The 18,772-nt window shown below is 46.1% G+C and overlaps 1 protein-coding gene across 2 annotated transcripts in view; it reads right to left on the minus strand.

The window, feature by feature from the left end:
• The window catches only part of PEBP4 (phosphatidylethanolamine binding protein 4), a 95,869-nt gene that overhangs the window by 3,686 nt on the left and 73,411 nt on the right, over positions 1 to 18,772 (minus strand). The window contains exons 5-7 of one of the 2 annotated variants that reach the window (XM_040346171.1): positions 10,860 to 10,908; positions 7,655 to 7,768; positions 1,414 to 1,599 (exon numbers count right to left, since the gene is read on the minus strand). In XM_040346171.1, coding sequence (XP_040202105.1) covers positions 1,541 to 1,599; positions 7,655 to 7,768; positions 10,860 to 10,908 — 222 coding nt within the window. In that variant the 3' untranslated portion in view covers positions 1,414 to 1,540. Of the gene's footprint in view, positions 1 to 1,413; positions 1,600 to 7,654; positions 7,769 to 10,859; positions 10,909 to 18,772 lie in introns of those variants that run through there. The other variant, XM_040346170.1, reaches the window with a different exon arrangement.

The following is an 18,772-nucleotide window of genomic DNA, read 5'->3' on the forward strand; positions in this document are numbered from 1 at the left end:
AGAACTGGAAGTGAGGATTTCTCAGAAGAAATAAAGACATTTAAAAGCAAAATGGAAGGGTGAGGTAAGTGAAGGAGGACTGCACTAAGGTAAAGGAAGCTTTTTTTTTTTACCTTTACAACTCCTTTAATGGCTCTTAATGGACACACCACCTCTGAGCCGCTGGAGTGCTTGGTTTTCAGGTAAGTTTTACATAGTGTGCTAGTATGTGATGCATACTAGCACATTATGGCTTTACCTTGCAGGTTGCAAAAAAAATAAAAATAAGACCCCACCACAGCGATTTACTAGAGCTTTACCAAAGATTTAGCAGTGGAGAACGCTGCTGCCTTCACTGATTTTTTTAGCATAATCCTGTGCTATTCCGGGGGAGTCCATGTAATTGGAGCTACTACTTTGGTAACTTCTGGTGGCAGCTGAGGAAAGTAGCACAGAAGGGACAGAAGGCAAGTAAAAGGTGTGAATTTTTGTGAACCTGCTGCTTTGTCCTACCCTCCGTAGGAGTCTATCACCAGTTCTATGTACAATTGTACATAGCTGTGTCCATAACTTATTTCTCAAGTTGAGGAAGGGGGGTGGTAGAGGTGTTCTGCAGTAGAGTGGCCAAGCCTGGAAAGGATCATTATGGGTCCCATTATGTTTGTAACTGTCAGGCCCCATACACACGACCGGTTTTCTCGGCTGAATCCAGCAAGAAACTCGATGGGAGACGTATTCTGCCGAGAAAACCAGTCGTGTGTACACTTTTCGCCGAGAAACCCGTCGGGAAACTCGTCGAGCCAAATAGAGAGCATGTTCTCTATTTCCTCGTTGGGCAATGGGGAAATTTGGCTCGATTAGTTTTTTGACGGCCGAACGAGAAACTCGACGAGAAAAACGTTGTTTTGCTCGTCGAGTTTCTCGGACGTGTGTACGGGGCCTCAGCCTTGCAATGCCTCATAGGATTTGTAGTTTGGCAACAGCTGGAGGGCTGAAGCTGTCCCCTGATGGCTCTGAGACCGAGAACTGAATGACCACATGACCCCTGATTGCTCAGTTCTTAGTCATCACTGAGCAGAGATTGGTAACTTAGTCACCAGCTCTCTGCTCTGCCCCTCCAGCGTTTACTGGTGCGCCGAGCAGTGAAGGGGGTCGGAACGGCTGGCTCAGGCTCTCAGCAGTGTGCCAAGAGCCTGAGCCAGTAAGCCCCCCAAGGATCCTGACTTTATATTGGGATCCTTGCCCAACCTGGACTGGCTCTGGGATATCAGCCGACTGCGGGTTTTAGTCTCCGTCGGCTGAATCTGGGTCAGTCACAAGAGTTGGGCTTGAAGTCAGTGCTATACTTTCTCTGGAGATCTTGCTAATTTAAAAAGCAAATGAATACAGAAATGTATGCAACAGTCTCAGAAAGCCACTTCATGCTAGTCTTGGTTCCATGCCGCCTTATAATAAAGTCATTTAATAAATCTGCTTTGGAAATAAAGTACACATTGGTAGAAAACTAAGAAGGTCAATGGGTATGCCGTGAGATGTCCCTGGTCTTTCCTAGCAGCGTGGGTTAATAATCCAGCACCCAGAGAGAGGGGTGAGGTGGCTGTGCGGACCTTTCTGCCATTTCTGCAATTTTCAGAAAGTTCAATTAATATCATGAAAAGGACACAAGAGATTAATGGGGCTGCACATGAGTAGGTGGGAGCTATTAAGGCTGCAATTCTGTCCCTATGAAACCCTCCAACAATCCCCCAAATAATTGTTCTATCACCTCTTCATCATGAAATCATTCCAATACAAGTTACCCGGCTTGATCAACAATGAAAGATTGCCACTTTGTTCAATTTGTACACACACAGAAATATAGAAAAGTACTGCAAGCTAACACATTTCCCATATCCTGTATCCTAGATCTCTTAGAGGAACTCAGCATCTTGAAGATCCTCCCAAGATTGGGGAGATGGGCTTTGTCCCTATAATATTTAAAACTATTACAGATCTGATGCACTTAACCACTTAAGACCCGGACCTTTAGGCAGCGAAAGGACCTGGGTAGTTTTTGCAATTTCGGCACTGCGTCGCTTTAACTGACAATTGCGCGGTCGTGCGACGTGGCTCCCAAACAAAATTGGCGTCCTTTTTTCCCCACAAATAGAGCTTTCTTTTGGTGGTATTTGATCACCTCTGCGGTTTTTATTTTTTACGCTATAAACAAAAATAGAGCGACAATTTTGAAAAAAAATCAATATGTTTTACTTTTTGCTATAATAAATATCCCCAAAAATATCTAAAAAAAATAAAAATTTCCTCAGTTTAGGCCGATATGTATTCTTCTACCTATTTTTGGGAAAAAAAAAAAATCGCAATAAGCATTTATCGATTGGTTTGCGCAAAATTTATAGCGTTTACAAAATAGGGTATAGTTTTTTTGCATTTTTATAAATGTTATTTTTTTTATTACTAATGGCGGCGATCAGCGATTTTTTTTGTGACTGTGACATTATGGCGGACACTTCAGACAATTTTGACAAATTTTTGGGACCATTGGCATTTTCACAGCAAAAAATGCATTAAAAATGCATAGTTTACTGTGAAAATGACAATTGCAGTTTGAGAGTTAACCACAAGGGGGCGCTGAAGGGGTTAAGTGTGACCTCATTTGTGTTTCTAACTGTAGGGGGTGTGGCTGTAGGTGTGACGTCATTGATTGCGTTTCCCTATAAAAGGGAACACACGATCAATGACGGCGCCACAGTGAAGAACGGGGAAGCCGTGTTTACACACAGCTCTCCCCGTTGTTCAGCTCCGGGGACCGATCGCGGGACTCCAGCGGCGGTCGGGTCCGCGGGTCCCGGAGCTTCGGACCGGGTCGCGGGCGCGCGCCTGCGACCCACAGCTGGGCACTTAGAGAACGTACCTGTACGTGCTTGTGCCCAGCCGTGCCATTCTGCCGACGTATATGTGCAGGAGGCGGTCCTTAAGTGGTTAATACATCACACAGAAAGAATAAATTCTAGATATTCAGTAATGTTCCTCAGGCCTGGACTAATATTCTGGCACCTCTGAATGTGATCGAAAATCTGTGCGATCCCAAACTCTCCTAAAAATGATCCCATTAATGTCACAGTCAACGTTTTCGAAAATGATAGAGCTAGAGTACACCCTATATAAATGATGTCCAAAATACATAAAAACTTCAATCACCAGAATAATCAAATATAACATCTACCTACCTTTCATGGCATTTGGACTGTTGAGTTTAATGCTTCCTTACCTGGCTTTTAACATCTCTTCTTTCTAACAGTCCCTTACCTGTTATTGCTTTATTACACATCCTATTATTATTATACAGTGCCAACAGTTTTCACAGCGCTTTACAGCATGAGGGCATGCTCTATCTGTCTCACAAAATGATATACAATTCATGTGGGTACAGCGTTGCATGACTGAGCAATTGTCATTCAAAGTATGACTTTACTGAAACTATTTGCCCGGGCAGGAAGGCAGTGAAACAGTCGGGTCTGAGCGGTACGGAGGGTCTGAGCGGTACGGAGGGTCTGAGCGGTACGGAGGGTCTGAGCGGTACGGAGAGTCTGAGCGGTACGGAGGGCCTGAGCGGTACGGAGGGCCTGAGCGGTACGGAGGGCCTGAGCGGTACGGAGGGCCTGAGCGGTACGGAGGGTCTGAGCGGTACGGAGGGCCTGAGCGGTACGGAGGGCCTGAGCGGTACGGAGGGCCTGAGCGGTACGGAGGGTCTGAGCGGTACGGAGGGTCTGAGCGGTACGGAGGGTCTGAGCGGTACGGAGGGTCTGAGCGGTACGGAGAGTCTGAGCGGTACGGAGAGTCTGAGCGGTACGGAGGGTCTGAGCGGTACGGAGGGTCTGAGCGGTACTGAGGGCCTGAGCGGTACGGAGGGCCTGAGCGGTACGGAGGGTCTGAGCGGTACGGAGGGCCTGAGCGGTACGGAGGGTCTGAGCGGTACGGAGGGTCTGAGCGGTACGGAGGGTCTGAGCGGTACGGAGAGTCTGAGCGGTACGGAGGGTCTGAGCGGTACGGAGGGTGCCATTTGCATACACAGAAATAAGAATGTATCTTTCATATTACTGTACATTTGGCTCATCTTAGAAATCCAGGCAATTTTTGCTTTTGTACAATAAAACTAGACAAAGGCCATTCTGTACACAACTTTGCCAGGCAGATATGGAATGCCAATTTCCTCTCTCATACACACTCGCTGGCCACTTTATTAGGTACACCTTGCTAGTACCGGGTTGGACCCCATTTTGCCTTCATTCTTCATGGCATAGATTTAACAAGGTGCTGGAAACATTCCTCAGTGATTTTGGTCAATAGTGACATGATAACATCACACAGTTGCTTCAGATTTGTCTGCTGCAAATCCATGATGCAAATCTCCCATTCCACCACATCCCAAAGGTGCTTTATTGTATGAGATCTGGTGACTGTGGAGGCCATTGGAGTACAGTGACCTCATTGTCATGTTCAAGAAACCAGTGGAGAGAGGATTAAAGCTTTGTGACATGGCGCATTATCCTGCTGGAAGGAGCCATCAGAAGATGGGCACACTGTAGTCATAAAGGGATGAACATGGTCAGCAACAATTCTCAGGTAGGCCGTGGCATTTAATGCTCAATTGGGTACTAAGGGGCCCAAAGTGTGCTAAGAAAATATCCCCCACACCATAACATTATGGATGGATCCATGCTTTCATGTTGTTTCCGCCAAATTCTGACCCTACCATCTGAATGTCGCAGCTGAAATTGAGACTCATCAGACCAGGCAACATTTTTGCAATCTTCGATTGTCCAATTTTGGTGATCCTGTGCGAATTGTAGCCTCAGTTCCTGTGCGAATTGTAGCCTCAGTTTCCTGTTCTTAAAGGACAGGAGTGGCACCCGGTGTGGTATTCTGCTGCTGTAGCCCATCTGCTTCAAGGTTCGATGTATTGTGCGTTCAGAGATGGTATTCTGCATACCTTGGTCATTTAGGCTGCCATCACACCTAAACGTTTCAAAGGCGTTTTTGCCACATTTTTGTACAGGTCACCAATGTAAAAATCTGAAAAAAAAAAACTGTAATCTGCCCCAAAGAAGCTCATGTAGTTTTTGGAGCTTAAGGCGTTTTTCAGGCGTTTTGCTTCAGGTGACAAAACGCTCAGATGTGAACAGGAGCGATTGAAATGAATGGGATTTTACTTGTTGGGTGTTTTTCAGGCGTTTTATGAGGTGAAAACGCTCAGGTGTGAATGCAGCCTAATAGTTGAGATTTGAGTTACTGTCGCCTTTCTATCATCTCAAACCAGTGGGCCGGATTCATGAACAATGGTGCAGATTTGCACCGGCGTGGCGCATCATTTTTAGACTACACCGGTCCAGCGCGGAGAGGCAGTTAGGTGATTCAAGAAACTTTTTTTGTCTAAGATGCCCCAGCGGGGCGGATTTTAGACGGCGTAAGGCAGGGTAAGGCCAACTGGGAGTCACCCTATGCTAATGAAGTGCCGACCGTGGCGCAGGGGTCACGCCGGGGCGCATCTTAGACCGCACATGCTCAGTGACATCCAGGGGTAAATGCCCCAATCTGCACATGCTCAGAACTGCGCCCCGACGTGATCCCTGAGCTACGCCGACCCACTACCAAAGCCCAGTCCATGAATCAGCCCAGACTTCCGCCCTGCAGGTGCAAATGTACTGAAGCTTTTTTTTTTCTAAGCTAGGTCGTTTGCATTGTGGTGGGGCAGTTATGGCTGATGAGGAATCCTCAGGTGGGCGGATGACCAATTTCAGCCCAGAGGAGAGGGCTGTAATTATTGAGGGCCTCTCCCAACATGGGGACCGCCTCTATGTGTTGTCCAGCAAGTGTTGTTGCTCAGTTCGTTTGTAACGCTGCTGCTTTAGCTGCTCTCCAGCTGACCTCTGCAAGTTTGGTGCAAAGTTACCCCTGCTTTTATGAGGTGTAACTTTGCACCAGAAATTTCAGCTCCGCTCACCGGGAGTAGCCTGCGCCGGTCAAGCTTAAGTTGATGGATCGGCCCAAAAACCTCATTTGCAAATTTAAAACACAAAAACCATGGCCGCGCCAGATCCGACCAGCGTAAATCTGCGCCAACGCTATTTGGAGGCGTAATTTGGTTCTCTGGGTAAGGTGCAGCGATCCGCCGGCGCAAATCTGCACTTATGCCGTGCATCTACCAAAAAAACGGTGTAAGTGCTTCATGAATCTGGCCCAGTGTGTCCATTCTCCTCTGAACTCAACAAGGTAGTTTTGTCCACACAACTGCCGCTCACTGGATATTTTATCTTTATCGGACCATTCTCTGTATACCCTAGAGATGGTTGTACGTGAAAATCCCAGTAGATCAGCAGTTTTTGAAATACTCAGACCAGCCGTCTGGCACCAACAACCATGTCACGTTTAACCACTTCAGCCCCGGACCATATTGCTGGTCAACGACCGGGCCACTTTTTGCAATTCGGCACTGCGTCGCTTTAACAGACAATTGCGCGGTCGTGCGATGTGGCTCCCAAACAAAATTGGCATGCTTTTTTCCCCACAAATAGAGCTTTCTTTTGGTGGTATTTGATCACCTCTGCGGTTTTTATTTTTTGCGCTATAAACAAAAATAGAGCGACAATTTTGATTTTTTTTTTTATATTTTTTACTTTTTGCTATAATAAATATCCCCCAAAAATATATAAAAAAAAATGTTTTTTCCTTAGTTAAGGCCGATACGTATTCTACATATTTTTCGTAATTTTTTTTTGCAATAAGCGTTTATTAATTGGTTTGCGCAAAAGTTATAGCAATCTACAAAATAGGGGGTAGTTTTATGGCATTTTTATTAATATATTTTTTTACTAGTAAAGGCGGCGATCAGCGATTTTTAATCGGTACTGCGACCTTATGGCGGACACTTCGGACACATTTTTGGGACCATTGTCATTTTTATAGCGATCAGTGCTATAACAATGCATTGATTACTATAAAAATGCCACTGGCAGGGAAGGGGTTAACACTAGGGGGCGAGGAAGGGTTTAATTATGTTCCCTGTGTGTGTTCAAACTGAAGGGGGGGAGGGGGGGGAACTGACTTGGGGAAATGACAGATCTCTGTTCATACATTGTACGGACCTGACAGGACCGGGAGCTGTGTGTTTACACACACAGCTCCCGTTACTCGCTCTGTAACGAGCGATCGCGGGTGCCCTTGCCCGCCGGGCACGAGCGTAGGGACCAGGGGCGAGCGGGTGGCGTGCACGCGCCTCTATTGGCTGATTCGCGAGATGACGTATAGCTACGTGATCTCGCGCAGCCGAGCCGACCTGCCGCCGTATAACAGCGGCTGGTCGGCAAGCAGTTAAAGTCAATTAAATCCCCTTTCTTCCCCATTCTGATGCTTTGAATGTCAGCAAGTCGTCTTCAACACGTCTAGATGCCTAAATGCATCAAGTTGCTGCCATGTGATTGGCTGATTAGCAATTTGTGTTACCAAACAATTGAACAGGTGTACCTAATAAAGTGGCCGGTGAGTGTATGGTATGCTTACTAGTAGATTGGTTTAACCCTTCCCAGTGTGTGATAATAATCATCTTGTGTGTGCCATCTAACAATGTCCTACACTTGTTGGTGTTGTACACTCCTATGTCTTCTGATACATTACATACCCAAAGATTTCTCCTCAGGAAGCAGATCAAGCGTGGTGCTTGGATTCTGCCTGTAGACCATGAGCTGGTATCTGTGATAACCTGTGCCTTTGGGAGGAGTTGGAGGCCTGTACTCTGGTGAGGAAAAGAACACGTATAAGAAGTCAGAATTTCAATACACCGTAAAAGGTTAGTAAAATATCCTACATTTCATCACATACAAGACATGTAATCAGATCTGTATAGGCAGGACTTGGGGCCCCATTTATAAAGCAGCAGTGCGGCCATATTGGCGATTACAGAAACAACGCTGGAAAATTTAGAGAAAGTACACCAATGTGCATTACGAATATGCATTACAGTCAGCAGAGCGCCATTCATTCGAATGAGCGAAATAGCGAAAGGAGTGACCTATCAAAGTCATGTGACCGGCCTCTCCTTTACTTACATAGTTTTCTTTGTAGCGCCAAGACTTTTATTTAAGCGGAGTTCCACTCAAAAATTGAACTTCCGCTTTTCCCCCTTCGGTGTCACATTTGGCACCTTTGAGGGGGGAGCAGATACCTGTCTAATAAAGGTATTTTGCTCCCACTTCCGGGCATAGATAACCGAGCCACCCACGGCATGTCCGGCGCCTCCTTTGTCCCCCCGCTGTCTTCTGGGAGACACACAGGTCCCAGAAGACAGCAGGGACCAGTGAGGATGTGCAGCGCGACTCACACATGTGCAGTAGGGAACCAGGAAGTGAAGCCGCAAGGTGTCATAAGTTGCACTGAGTAAATACAGCTGGAAAAGCTGTGTCTGTCTTCATTTCAGGCTGCAAAGCAACAACACAGTGATTTGTAAAAGGGGGAAGAGTCTTTTCTATACCCACTGTATGTAATGCTTGAGAGGACGATCAGAAACTGCAGACCTTATAGAGGAAATGAGGATCAGAGTGTGTGGACATGCTACATTTTTGGCTGGGGATTTAAAGTGGAGGGTAGAACTCCGCTTTAAAGAAAAAACTGGTTTTGCTAAAGCAGCTTTACAGTACCCACTATTTTTAATGACAGATTAGCCCTGATGATAACTGGGCCCTTTAGAGCAGTAGTGGACAAACTACTTGACATACAAGTGCAGCCTCTGATATTACCACACATAATATTTAGTGAATGTGATGTCACCGAATGCTGCCAGAAACTGCAGGCATGCTACAGGAGATAGTCAGAGACTCTGGTTCTGCTACAAGAGATTGTCAACATTCCTGCAAGAGATGGTCAGAGACTGCAAACATGCTATAGGACTGGCTTCAGGAGACTAGATATATTACAGGAAGGGGAGAGGAGGGTGAACTGAGATGCTGAGTTACTGCTGGAAGGGGAGAGCAGGTTGAGCTGAGATGCTGAGTTACTGCTGGAAGGGGAGAGGAGGGTGAGCTGAGATGCTGAGTTACTGCTTAGCAGGTTGAGCTGAGATGCTAAGTTACTGCTGGAAGGGGAGAGGAGGTTGAGCTGAGATGCTAAGTTACTGCTGGAAGGGGAGAGCAGGTAGAGCTGAGATGCTGAGTAACTGCTGGAAGGGGAGAGCAGGTAGAGCTGAGATGCTGAGTAACTGCTGGAAGGGGAGAGCAGGTTGAGCTGAGATGCTGAGTAACTGCTGGAAGGGGAGAGCAGGGTGAGCTGAGATGCTGAGTTACTGCTGGAAGAGGAGAGCAGGGTGAGCTGAGATGCCAAGTTACTGCTGGAAGGGGAGAGCAGGTAGAGCTGAGATGCTGAGTAACTGCTGGAAGGGGAGAGCAGGTAGAGCTGAGATGCTGAGTAACTGCTGGAAGGGGAGAGCAGGTTGAGCTGAGATGCTGAGTAACTGCTGGAAGGGGAGAGCAGGGTGAGCTGAGATGCTGAGTTACTGCTGGAAGAGGAGAGCAGGGTGAGCTGAGATGCCAAGTTACTGCTGGAAGGGGAGAGCAGGTTGAGCTGAGATGCTGAGTTACTGCTGGAAGGGGAGAGGAGGTTGAGCCGAGATGCTGAGTAACTGCTGGAAGGGGAGATGAGGGTGAGCTGAGATGCTGAGTAACTGCTGGAAGGGGAGAGCAGGGTGAGCTGAGATGCTGAGTTACTGCTGGAAGAGGAGAGCAGGGTGAGCTGAGATGCCAAGTTACTGCTGGAAGGGGAGAGCAGGTTCAGCTGAGATGCTGAGTTACTGCTGGAAGGGGAGAGGAGGTTGAGCCGAAATCCCGAGTTACTGCTGGAAGGGGAGAGCAGGGTGAGCTGAGATGCTGAGTAACTGCTGGAAGGGGAGAGCAGGGTGAGCTGAGATGCTGAGTTACTGCTGGAAGGGGAGAGCAGGTTAAGCTGAGATGCTGAGTAACTGCTGGAAGGGGAGAGCAGGGTGAGCTGAAATCAGGGATGGACTGGCCATTGGGACTACAGGGAGTTTCCTGGTGGGCCGATGGCTCAGTGGGCCGGCTTCAGTGACAGCGGACCGCTGCCCCCCTCCGCTACTCTGTCTCTCCCTTCCCGCAGCACTCACCTCCCTCCCCACAGCACTCACCTGGGGGGAACAGAGAAGCAGGGGGAGGACCAGAGGAGCAGGGGAGACGACAGAGGAGCATGGGGGAGGGGACAGACAGCTGACTCAACAGCTATGGCCTGGGAGTTTCTCACTTCTGCCTAATCTTGTCTCATAAGGGGGAGCACCGAACTGATTCCCTGCCCCGGGTGAAATAATGTCTAGCTTCCCCACTGGTACTGCCTATAAGAGTACCAGTACTAGCTGTTCTACTCTAATAAAGTAGAACAGCTAGTGGCTAGAAAAGGGGGAGAGGGGTCTTGGGTGGCCGGGAGGGGGGGGAGGTGCAGGATTTGTCCGGCCGCTATGGGAGAGACATGTCAAAGTGGGCCAGTCTGGATGAAGTCCAGGGCCAAATTTTTGTCCCAGTCCAGCCCTGGCTGAGATGCCGAGTGACTGCTAGAAGGGGAGAGCAGGTTGAGCCAAGATGTGAGTTACTGCTGGAAGGGGGGAGCAGGGTGAGCCAAGTCACTACTGGTGGAGAGGGTGAGCAGAGTCGGCTCAGAAAAGGACTTTAGTCCTTTTGCTATGAACTTGAGGATACATTGCTCCACAGTGCTAGCAGCTACAGAGTACATTAGGGGCTTCAATTAAAGCACATTTACTGCTTGTTATTATGTAAATATTTGAATGTTCATAGCCTGGTCACAGGTTCATTTGGAACACCCAATCTTACCTGATAAAATTCTTCCTGAGAGACTTTTTCCAGTCTGAAGATCCTCACCCTAAATTAAAATAAAATGTATTTTCAATATGCAAATAATATGAGGGAGACTTCAAAAACATGCTTCTATGTCAAGTAGAATGTAGTATAAAAATCTTCACTAGATGTAGCGGGTAATTCCAAGAATCCTGTTTTCATTGTATACTAAAAATGGTTTTAAAGCTACTGTATCATAAACATACAATCCCTTCTGTTAGATAACATGTGTCCCAGTGTCTGTGCTTTAAAAAATAATAACAAATTTAAAATAAAAGCAGATTTCTACCTTATTTCACAGCGTCTCCCAGTGCTCATGTGACAGCACGGCTCTCCCCTCTCCCAGGCTGACAACTACAGCGGGAGGGGGGAAGAGAACTCCTGCTGATGTCAGACTCTGGGTCCTGGCAGAGCTCTCTGGCACATCTGGGCACACAGAAGAATTCCTGCGCACCAGCAGTTCAACCAGATCAGAGTGTTTTATGATTTCACCTAAAGTGGTTGTAAACCTCAGACATGAAATATGAGTAAAGCATATCCCTTTATATAGTGTGTACTTGTCTCAATTAAGAGAACTAAATGTAATTTCTGTCTGCTGCTTCACTCCTCTATCTGCATGAATTACTTCTGACAAGTTTTCCTGAAACCAAGAGAAAAATGGTGACAGAGGAGGGATCTCCATTTCATTGACAGCCTCAGTCCTGTTCCTGTGTGCTGTGTGAAGGTGAAATGGGGCAGGGGGGGGGGTCCCTTCCCTCCCCTCCAATCATCTCCTCCCAGAGCTCACCATAGGGTAATTTCAGCTCTGTGCCCCCTGTTTTCTGAACTCTCAGACAAGCTTTATAAAATGTAGCACTTTGAACAGATGTAGAGGAGAGAAGTCTGCATATAAACAGGTACAACTTACGTAGCAGGATTCAATACATCCCTGTGTATCCCTTGAGGCAAGTCACTTCACTGGATATATGTAAGGGTTTACAAGCACTTTAATTCTGAGGACTTAGACCACCAGACATTTTACTGATCATTTGGGTATGTCTCTGCCAGCAACATAGATCAACCTGATTAGTCTGGGGACTGACTACTATAGAACACGCATACTACTAGACGAAGCAGGATACAATGAACGACAATAAGAAATGGTTGCCTGGTGTGTAATTCACCTATCCCTCCAGCTACATTTACTAAACGTAGACGTTACAGAGTGCTAGTATGGGCACTTAGTATTCCTTAGGAACAGCGTGGTACTAGCTGGAGTTCTTTTGTACTGGCAAGAAAAGAAGAAAGCTTTGCACGTCACTCATAACAAGGATCTGTTTTATACCAATTGAATACATTTAACAACATTTTATCACAGCTTCTTGGTTTCTAGCAGACTATGTACTTGTGCCGCAGATTTTGGTTATAATAAAGAACGGGGTTCACTTGCACTTTCTAAGATGTATGGTGTGTCTGCTTCACTTTCAGGTTATTAATTACTGAAGTGTATCACCCTGGTGGTGTCCTTTAACACTGAAAGGTCAAGCACATGAGATATTTGCATCATGAATAGTGAAAAGCACGAACTTCCCTATTCTAGCTCTGCAATCGGCTGGTGAAAGCGCTGTTAAGAGCTGCGTATATCAGTAGCAGATTTTCTATTTAAAAAAAAAAAACAGTTATCTTGCTCCCTGTATGCAAAAAAATGTGCACAGTATTAGGAGATATGACATTGTATGTAGTGCATATTGTCAATGTCACACCAGTGAGCAGTGAAGAGTCATGAAAAAGCAGAAGTGTGGGAGAAAATGTGATGACGGGGGCAGAGAAAAGTGTATGCTTCATGTAGGGGATCCCTGACACTGGCTGTGTGGGTGGCCATGTGGGAAAGCCCCATGATGGAGAAGCTACTTTGCTGCATAATGCCAAGTTACTCTGCATACATTCAGCGTGTACCTAAATAGACTTATGCCTAGTACACACGATAGGATTTATCCGCAGATACGGTCCTCCGGACCGTTTCCGTGGATAAATCCTCTGAGGATTTTGATCGAAATCCGCGCCGAATTCCCATCGCGATGACGTGTCGCGCCGTCCCTGCGATGATGACGTGCGCGACGCTGTCATATAAGGAATTCCACGCATGCGTCGAATCATTACGACGCATGCAAGGGATGGGTCTGTACAGACCACCGGATCGATCCGCTGGGGCCGATTCCAGCGGATAGATTTCTTAGCATGCTAAGAAATTTTTATCCGCTGGAAATCGGTCGGCCCGAAATATATCCGCGGATAAATATCCGCTGGATCGTACACACCAGCGGATCTATCCGCTGAAACCGATCCGCGGATCAATCCTCTCGTGTGTACGGGGCCTTACATGATAGAAACAAAATTAGCCGTATTCTGAAAAGTTAGATTAGAGTCCCAGAGCCTTTTACCTCAATATTAAAGTGAACCTGTATTTCACAACAATGATACGGGTCCTGCAACAGCATACAGGGCCGTTTGAAAGAGTTTGGGGGCCCCAAGCAAGAAGCGGGGGACGGGGTGTTGGGTTGGTGGGGGACAGGAATGCAGCTGCAGCCGGACACCGAGAAGTACTTCTTCTGTCATTGCAAGTTGATAAGCGGAGGGGGGGTTAGTACTTCTTCTGACTGCCTCCCCCCCTTACTCCCCCCATGTTCTTTTTACCCCCTCCCCCACCTCCCTATTGCATATGGCACAGCAGGAGATTCAGTTTGCTGTTCCTGGCTGGACTGAAAGGAAGTGAGCACTGAGTGTGTGCACTTCCTGTCAGCCGGACTGCAGGAGGAACTAGGAAGAGGAGCTCGGCCATGCTACAGGCTGCAGCATTTATAGGAAGCAGCGGCGCGGCAAGGGCCCCAGGCCAGCTAGGGGCCCCAAGCAGTTGCTTGTTTTGCCTGTCTTGTTCCGACGGGCCTGACGGCACATAACCACCTTACAATTGTTATCTGATTTCCTGAAACAAAACCAAAAATGCTGATATTTCTGGGTATGGGGGTGCTTGTGACTCGCTCTCCTTCCCGCATGTGTTCTCCGCTCTGTGAAGCCAAGTTGCAACTTGGGAAATACAGATGGATTTTTCTCGCCTCCATGGAAAAATGGAGGGGCCGGGGTGCAAACGGAAGAAAAAAAAATATATAAGCTGCTGCAGGGGCCAGCATGAAAGTTATAGTTCGGTCACAGCGCTGTAAGGCCCAAATCCAGGCTCAATACTGTACTTTAATTAGAGTAAGACTGCTAAAGAAGCCTTTAACTTAGCTTCATAGTGCTATGCTGCTGCCTTACTTCAATCTGTTCAAGCTTAGTCCTACTGAATAGCAGAGTTAGGGCTCATATACACTTGCTTCGGCTTCAAACACATTAACAGCTAGTTTTCACTTTCTTCAAAACAAAGCTTCGGACAGACTTTGTTAAAGGGGTTGTAAAGGTTCATTTTTTATTTTCTAAATAGGTTCCTTTAAAGCGGGAGTTCACCCATAAAACAATTTTTACCCGTAGATTGATGCTCGTTTTGTCTAGGGGAATCGGCTAGTTGTTCTAAAATATGATCCGTACTTACCGTTTTCGAGATGCATCTTCTCCGTCGCTTCCGAGTATGGGTCTTCGGGAGCGGGCGTTCCTTCTTGATTGACAGTCTTCCGAGAGGCTACTGACGGTCGCATCCATCGCGTCACTAGTAGCCGAAAGAAGCCGAACGTCGGTGTGGCTCTATACTGCGCCTGCGCACCGACGTTCGGCTTCTTTCGGAAAATCGTGACGCGATGGATGCGACCGTCGGAAGCCTCTCGGAAGACTGTCAATCAAAATAGGAACGCCCAGTCCCGCAGCCCATACCCGGAAGCGGCGGAGAAGATGCATCTCGTAAACAGTAAGTACAGCTCATATTTGAAAACAACTAGCCGATTCCCCTAGACCAAACGAGCATAAGGGGAAAAAGTGTTATGTACGGGTGAACCCCCGCTTTAAGCTAGTGCATTGTTGGTTCACTTACCTTTTCCTTCGATTTCCCTTCCAAATGTTTTTTTTCTTTGTCTGAATTTCCCACTTCCTGTTCCTCTTTAAAAAAGCTGTTCTGGCTGACTAACCCCCAACCAGAACATGGGTGCAAGTTTACTGAGGAGAAACAGGGAGTGAGAAATTCAAACAAAGAAAAAAAACATTGAGAAGGGAAATCGAAGGAAAAGGTAAGTGAACCAACAAGGCACTAGCTTAAAGGAACCTATTTAGATAAAAAAAAAAAAACCTTTAGAACCCCTTCAAAGCTCTATGAACGCTAGACAAAGCTCCTGTCATTAAATAAAATGGTTAGCTTACAGTCCTGTTTACACCTACAGTTTTCACCCTTCCCAATACTATCTAAACTATAATAAAAGGTTTTGGCTTCATTTTTTATTATATAAAAGGAAAAAAAAAAGAGCAAGAGTTTGGGTTTGCTTACATTTCTTTCTTTGGCATGATCAAAAATGGTCTTAGGCTTAAAAATGAAAACAAGTGCAGCCATCACATCCAAGGACTGTATAATGGCAATATATTACATTTTCGCTCTTGGGTTTAATTGTCCAAAGTATATGTGAAGACATTACATTTTTTGGATAGAGTGGTGAAAAGTTGTGAAATTGTGACATGTTTTTATTGTTATCTGTGTTGCTGCTGAGGAATGATAACCCAAATATTCTGAGCAATTTCCGAGAGAAAATCCTCCAATGGGGGACGCCCACTCCTGCGACAACTAAGACGGGAATTACATTACTGAGGCCCCATACACACGGGAGGATTTATCCGCGGATACGGTCCAGCGGACCGTTTCCGCGGATAAATCCTCTCAAGGATTTCAGCAGATTTTAATGCGATGGAGTGTACTCACCATCGCATTGAAATCCACGCCGAAATCCTCTGGCGATGACGTGTCGCGCCGTCGCCACGATTATGACGCGGCGACGTGCGCGACGCTGTCATATAAGGAATTCCACGCATGCGTCGAATCATTACGACGCATGCGGGGGATCCCTTCGGACGGATGGATCCGGTGAGTCTATACAGACCAGCGGATCCATCCGTTGGGATGGATTCCAGCAGATGGATTTGTTTGGCATGTCAGCAAATATTCGATTTGCTGGAATCCATCCCAGGGGAGAAATATCCGCGGAAACAGATCCGCTGGAGTGTACACACCATAGGATCTATCCGCTGAAACCCATTTGCTGGGATTTTTCAGCGGATGGATTCTATCGTGTGTACGGGGCCTTAGAGATATTTCCTCAAATTTCTTGACACAAAAAAAAAAAATATTTTATAGAGTTTTAACCCTTCCCTATACTATCTAAATTATTTTGGCTTTACATACACGTTAAGAAAACTGTATACAGTGAGGGTCCATGTCAAACAAAGTGAGACAGCATATGGGCTTAAAGAAAGTTAAACATTTTACAGAAACTTCACACATATGAAACTAACCATACAAAGCAAAATCCAAATACTAAATAAATAAGCTTTTAAATCTGAACGTTCACTAACCTTCTTTTCATTTATAGGTTAAAATGAACACCATCAGCTACAGGAGATTTGATGAGGTGAGAATATCCGAAAAATTGAGAGAAAAGAAGCAGTTGGAAGAAGAACCTAAGAGAGAGAGGAGGCTAAACAGGGAAAGGCAAAGGAGAAGAAAGAACAGAAAAGAAAGGAAGAAGAGGACCAGAGAAGGATGAAACAATTCAGAGATGGAGAGAAAATTTGAAAACAAATAAAAAATAAAAGAGGATCCCCTGAAGATCTCTTGACGACACGCGTAGGGACCAGGAGCACTAGATCGAACACGCTCTGACGGCAGGGAGACGAGCTCGCCGCTCGTATGTGTTTTGAGTCTGTACCATAATTTTAAATGTGAGTTTTTTACTTTACGTTTTCATTAAATACTTTTTACTGCAGAACTATACTATGTGCTTCCCCCTCTCTCTTTTCACCTACATCCTCTGAGTGACATACCTGACATTACCTGGAAACCAGGAAGTGGAAGAGAGACACTTAGGAACACACACAGGATCACTTGCGAACTCCGCGTTCGTTGGAGATAGGCCCGCTATTCATGGCCTCTATGTGAGTGCATGTCTATGTGATTTATTACTTCCAAGTACCCTCACAGTATTACGCCATTATCCCTTTCCTTTATATATCAACCTGATGTGGAGTCCTCCAACTACATACAAGTTTGCTGCATCATTTAAGTACACACCTGTGGTGTTTCTAGCTGTCCGTGCTATAGCCATGAGGTGAGCATTTAGGAACCACAAGAGGTCTTTGCACTGAAGTTTTTCCCCAACACTGGAGCTTGGCTTTTCTTTGGATCATTGTTACAATATACACGTGTGTTTGTTTTTCACTTTTATGTGATTTCACTTGGATTTATTTTTATTCACGTGTTCAGCATATATGCTTGTTTGAGTACTGATTCATTCTGCATTATTAGTTCATGCTGTTTTATTGGCATAAAATATCTATATTTCACCTCACCATATTAGGAGGTTTTTGCCCCTAGTGGTCAATCCACTTATTCAGTGGGTTTTGTATCACCTTATATGTTTGTTTAGTTACACAGCGCAGTCACCATTACCTTTTCATATCTTAATTTTTCTGCTGAGGACAGACTACCAGGTGCCTGCAGCAGTGCCCCCTAGCTTTAGTTACTGATAGCGCAGGAGCCTTTCTTTTTCAAAAGGGGAGATGTGCTTATAAATGTGACCATGCACACTTGGATGGACAGTGAGTGGCGAGAGATGGAGAGGGAGAGAGAGAAAGTAATAAAAAAAGAGGGGGAGAAAAAGTCAGAGGGGGAAGGAAGGAAAGAGGGGGGAAAAGGAATGTCTTTCTCCTTCCCCATGGGGGAGGAGAGCGGGACGTGATAATGAGTATTTGGATGGACTTTGGCACCCAATGGTCTAATTAAATTAAAGCACCACAAGTCTCAATTATTGCAGGGTCATTGTCAGCTCCTTCTTCCTGTTACTCAATCCTGTATTTACAGCTGTGTTCTGACCCGACTTGCGCGTGAAACTTTGTTGCTGACTCCAGCTTGTGACCTGACCTCGTCTACTGCCTGCTGTGCCAGTACCTTCTCCGATTACCCGATAACCTTGGCCTGGCTCTGACTGCATCCTACTTCCCAATCCTGTACCTCTGCTATTCGTGTATTGCAAACTCCCGTCCGCATGACCATGCACCTCAGATCATGCATCTGCCAGCCTGCCTGCTCCTGCATAGTCTTCAGTTCTGCATTCACTACAAGATCTCCTGGCCCAGTACTCTTATTAGAGAACTTTTTTTTTCCGTTCATTTGGTTTGGCACGTTACATTTGGAGCACGCGTTTAATTTAACGCATGATTTAAATGAAGAGGTCTCATAATCTAAAACAGGGGTCTCTTTCTCTAGAAAGGGCCAATTTACTGTCCCTTAGACTTTAGGGTGCCGGACTGTACCCAGTGGGAGTTAACAATGCACAACCTTTGGTATAAGGGGGAGAAATAGTTTGTGTCAACGGAAGGAATAGTGCCCAATTGTTGGTGTCATTGGCAGGAATTATGCTCCATTGTTAGTGTCAGTGGCAGGAATAAAGCCTCAAGGGCCAGATAAAAGGCAATCAAAGGGCCACATCTGGCCCCAAGGCCACAGTTTGGAGACCAACGCAGTCTTACTGTCTTTTGTCCGCTTCAAGACTCAGTCATAATAAGCTTTACATTTGATGCATTGTATTCATCAGTTTGCATAAAGTTCAGCTTTAAAGTGGTTGTAAAGGCAGAAGTTTTTTTTACCCTAATGCATTCTATGCAGCAAAGTAAAAAACCTTCTGCATGCAGTTCCCCCTGCAGCCCCCCAAATACATACCAGAGCC

Source organism: Rana temporaria, chromosome 3 (assembly GCF_905171775.1).
Source record: "Rana temporaria chromosome 3, aRanTem1.1, whole genome shotgun sequence".
NCBI classification, from domain to species: Eukaryota; Metazoa; Chordata; class Amphibia; order Anura; family Ranidae; genus Rana; species Rana temporaria.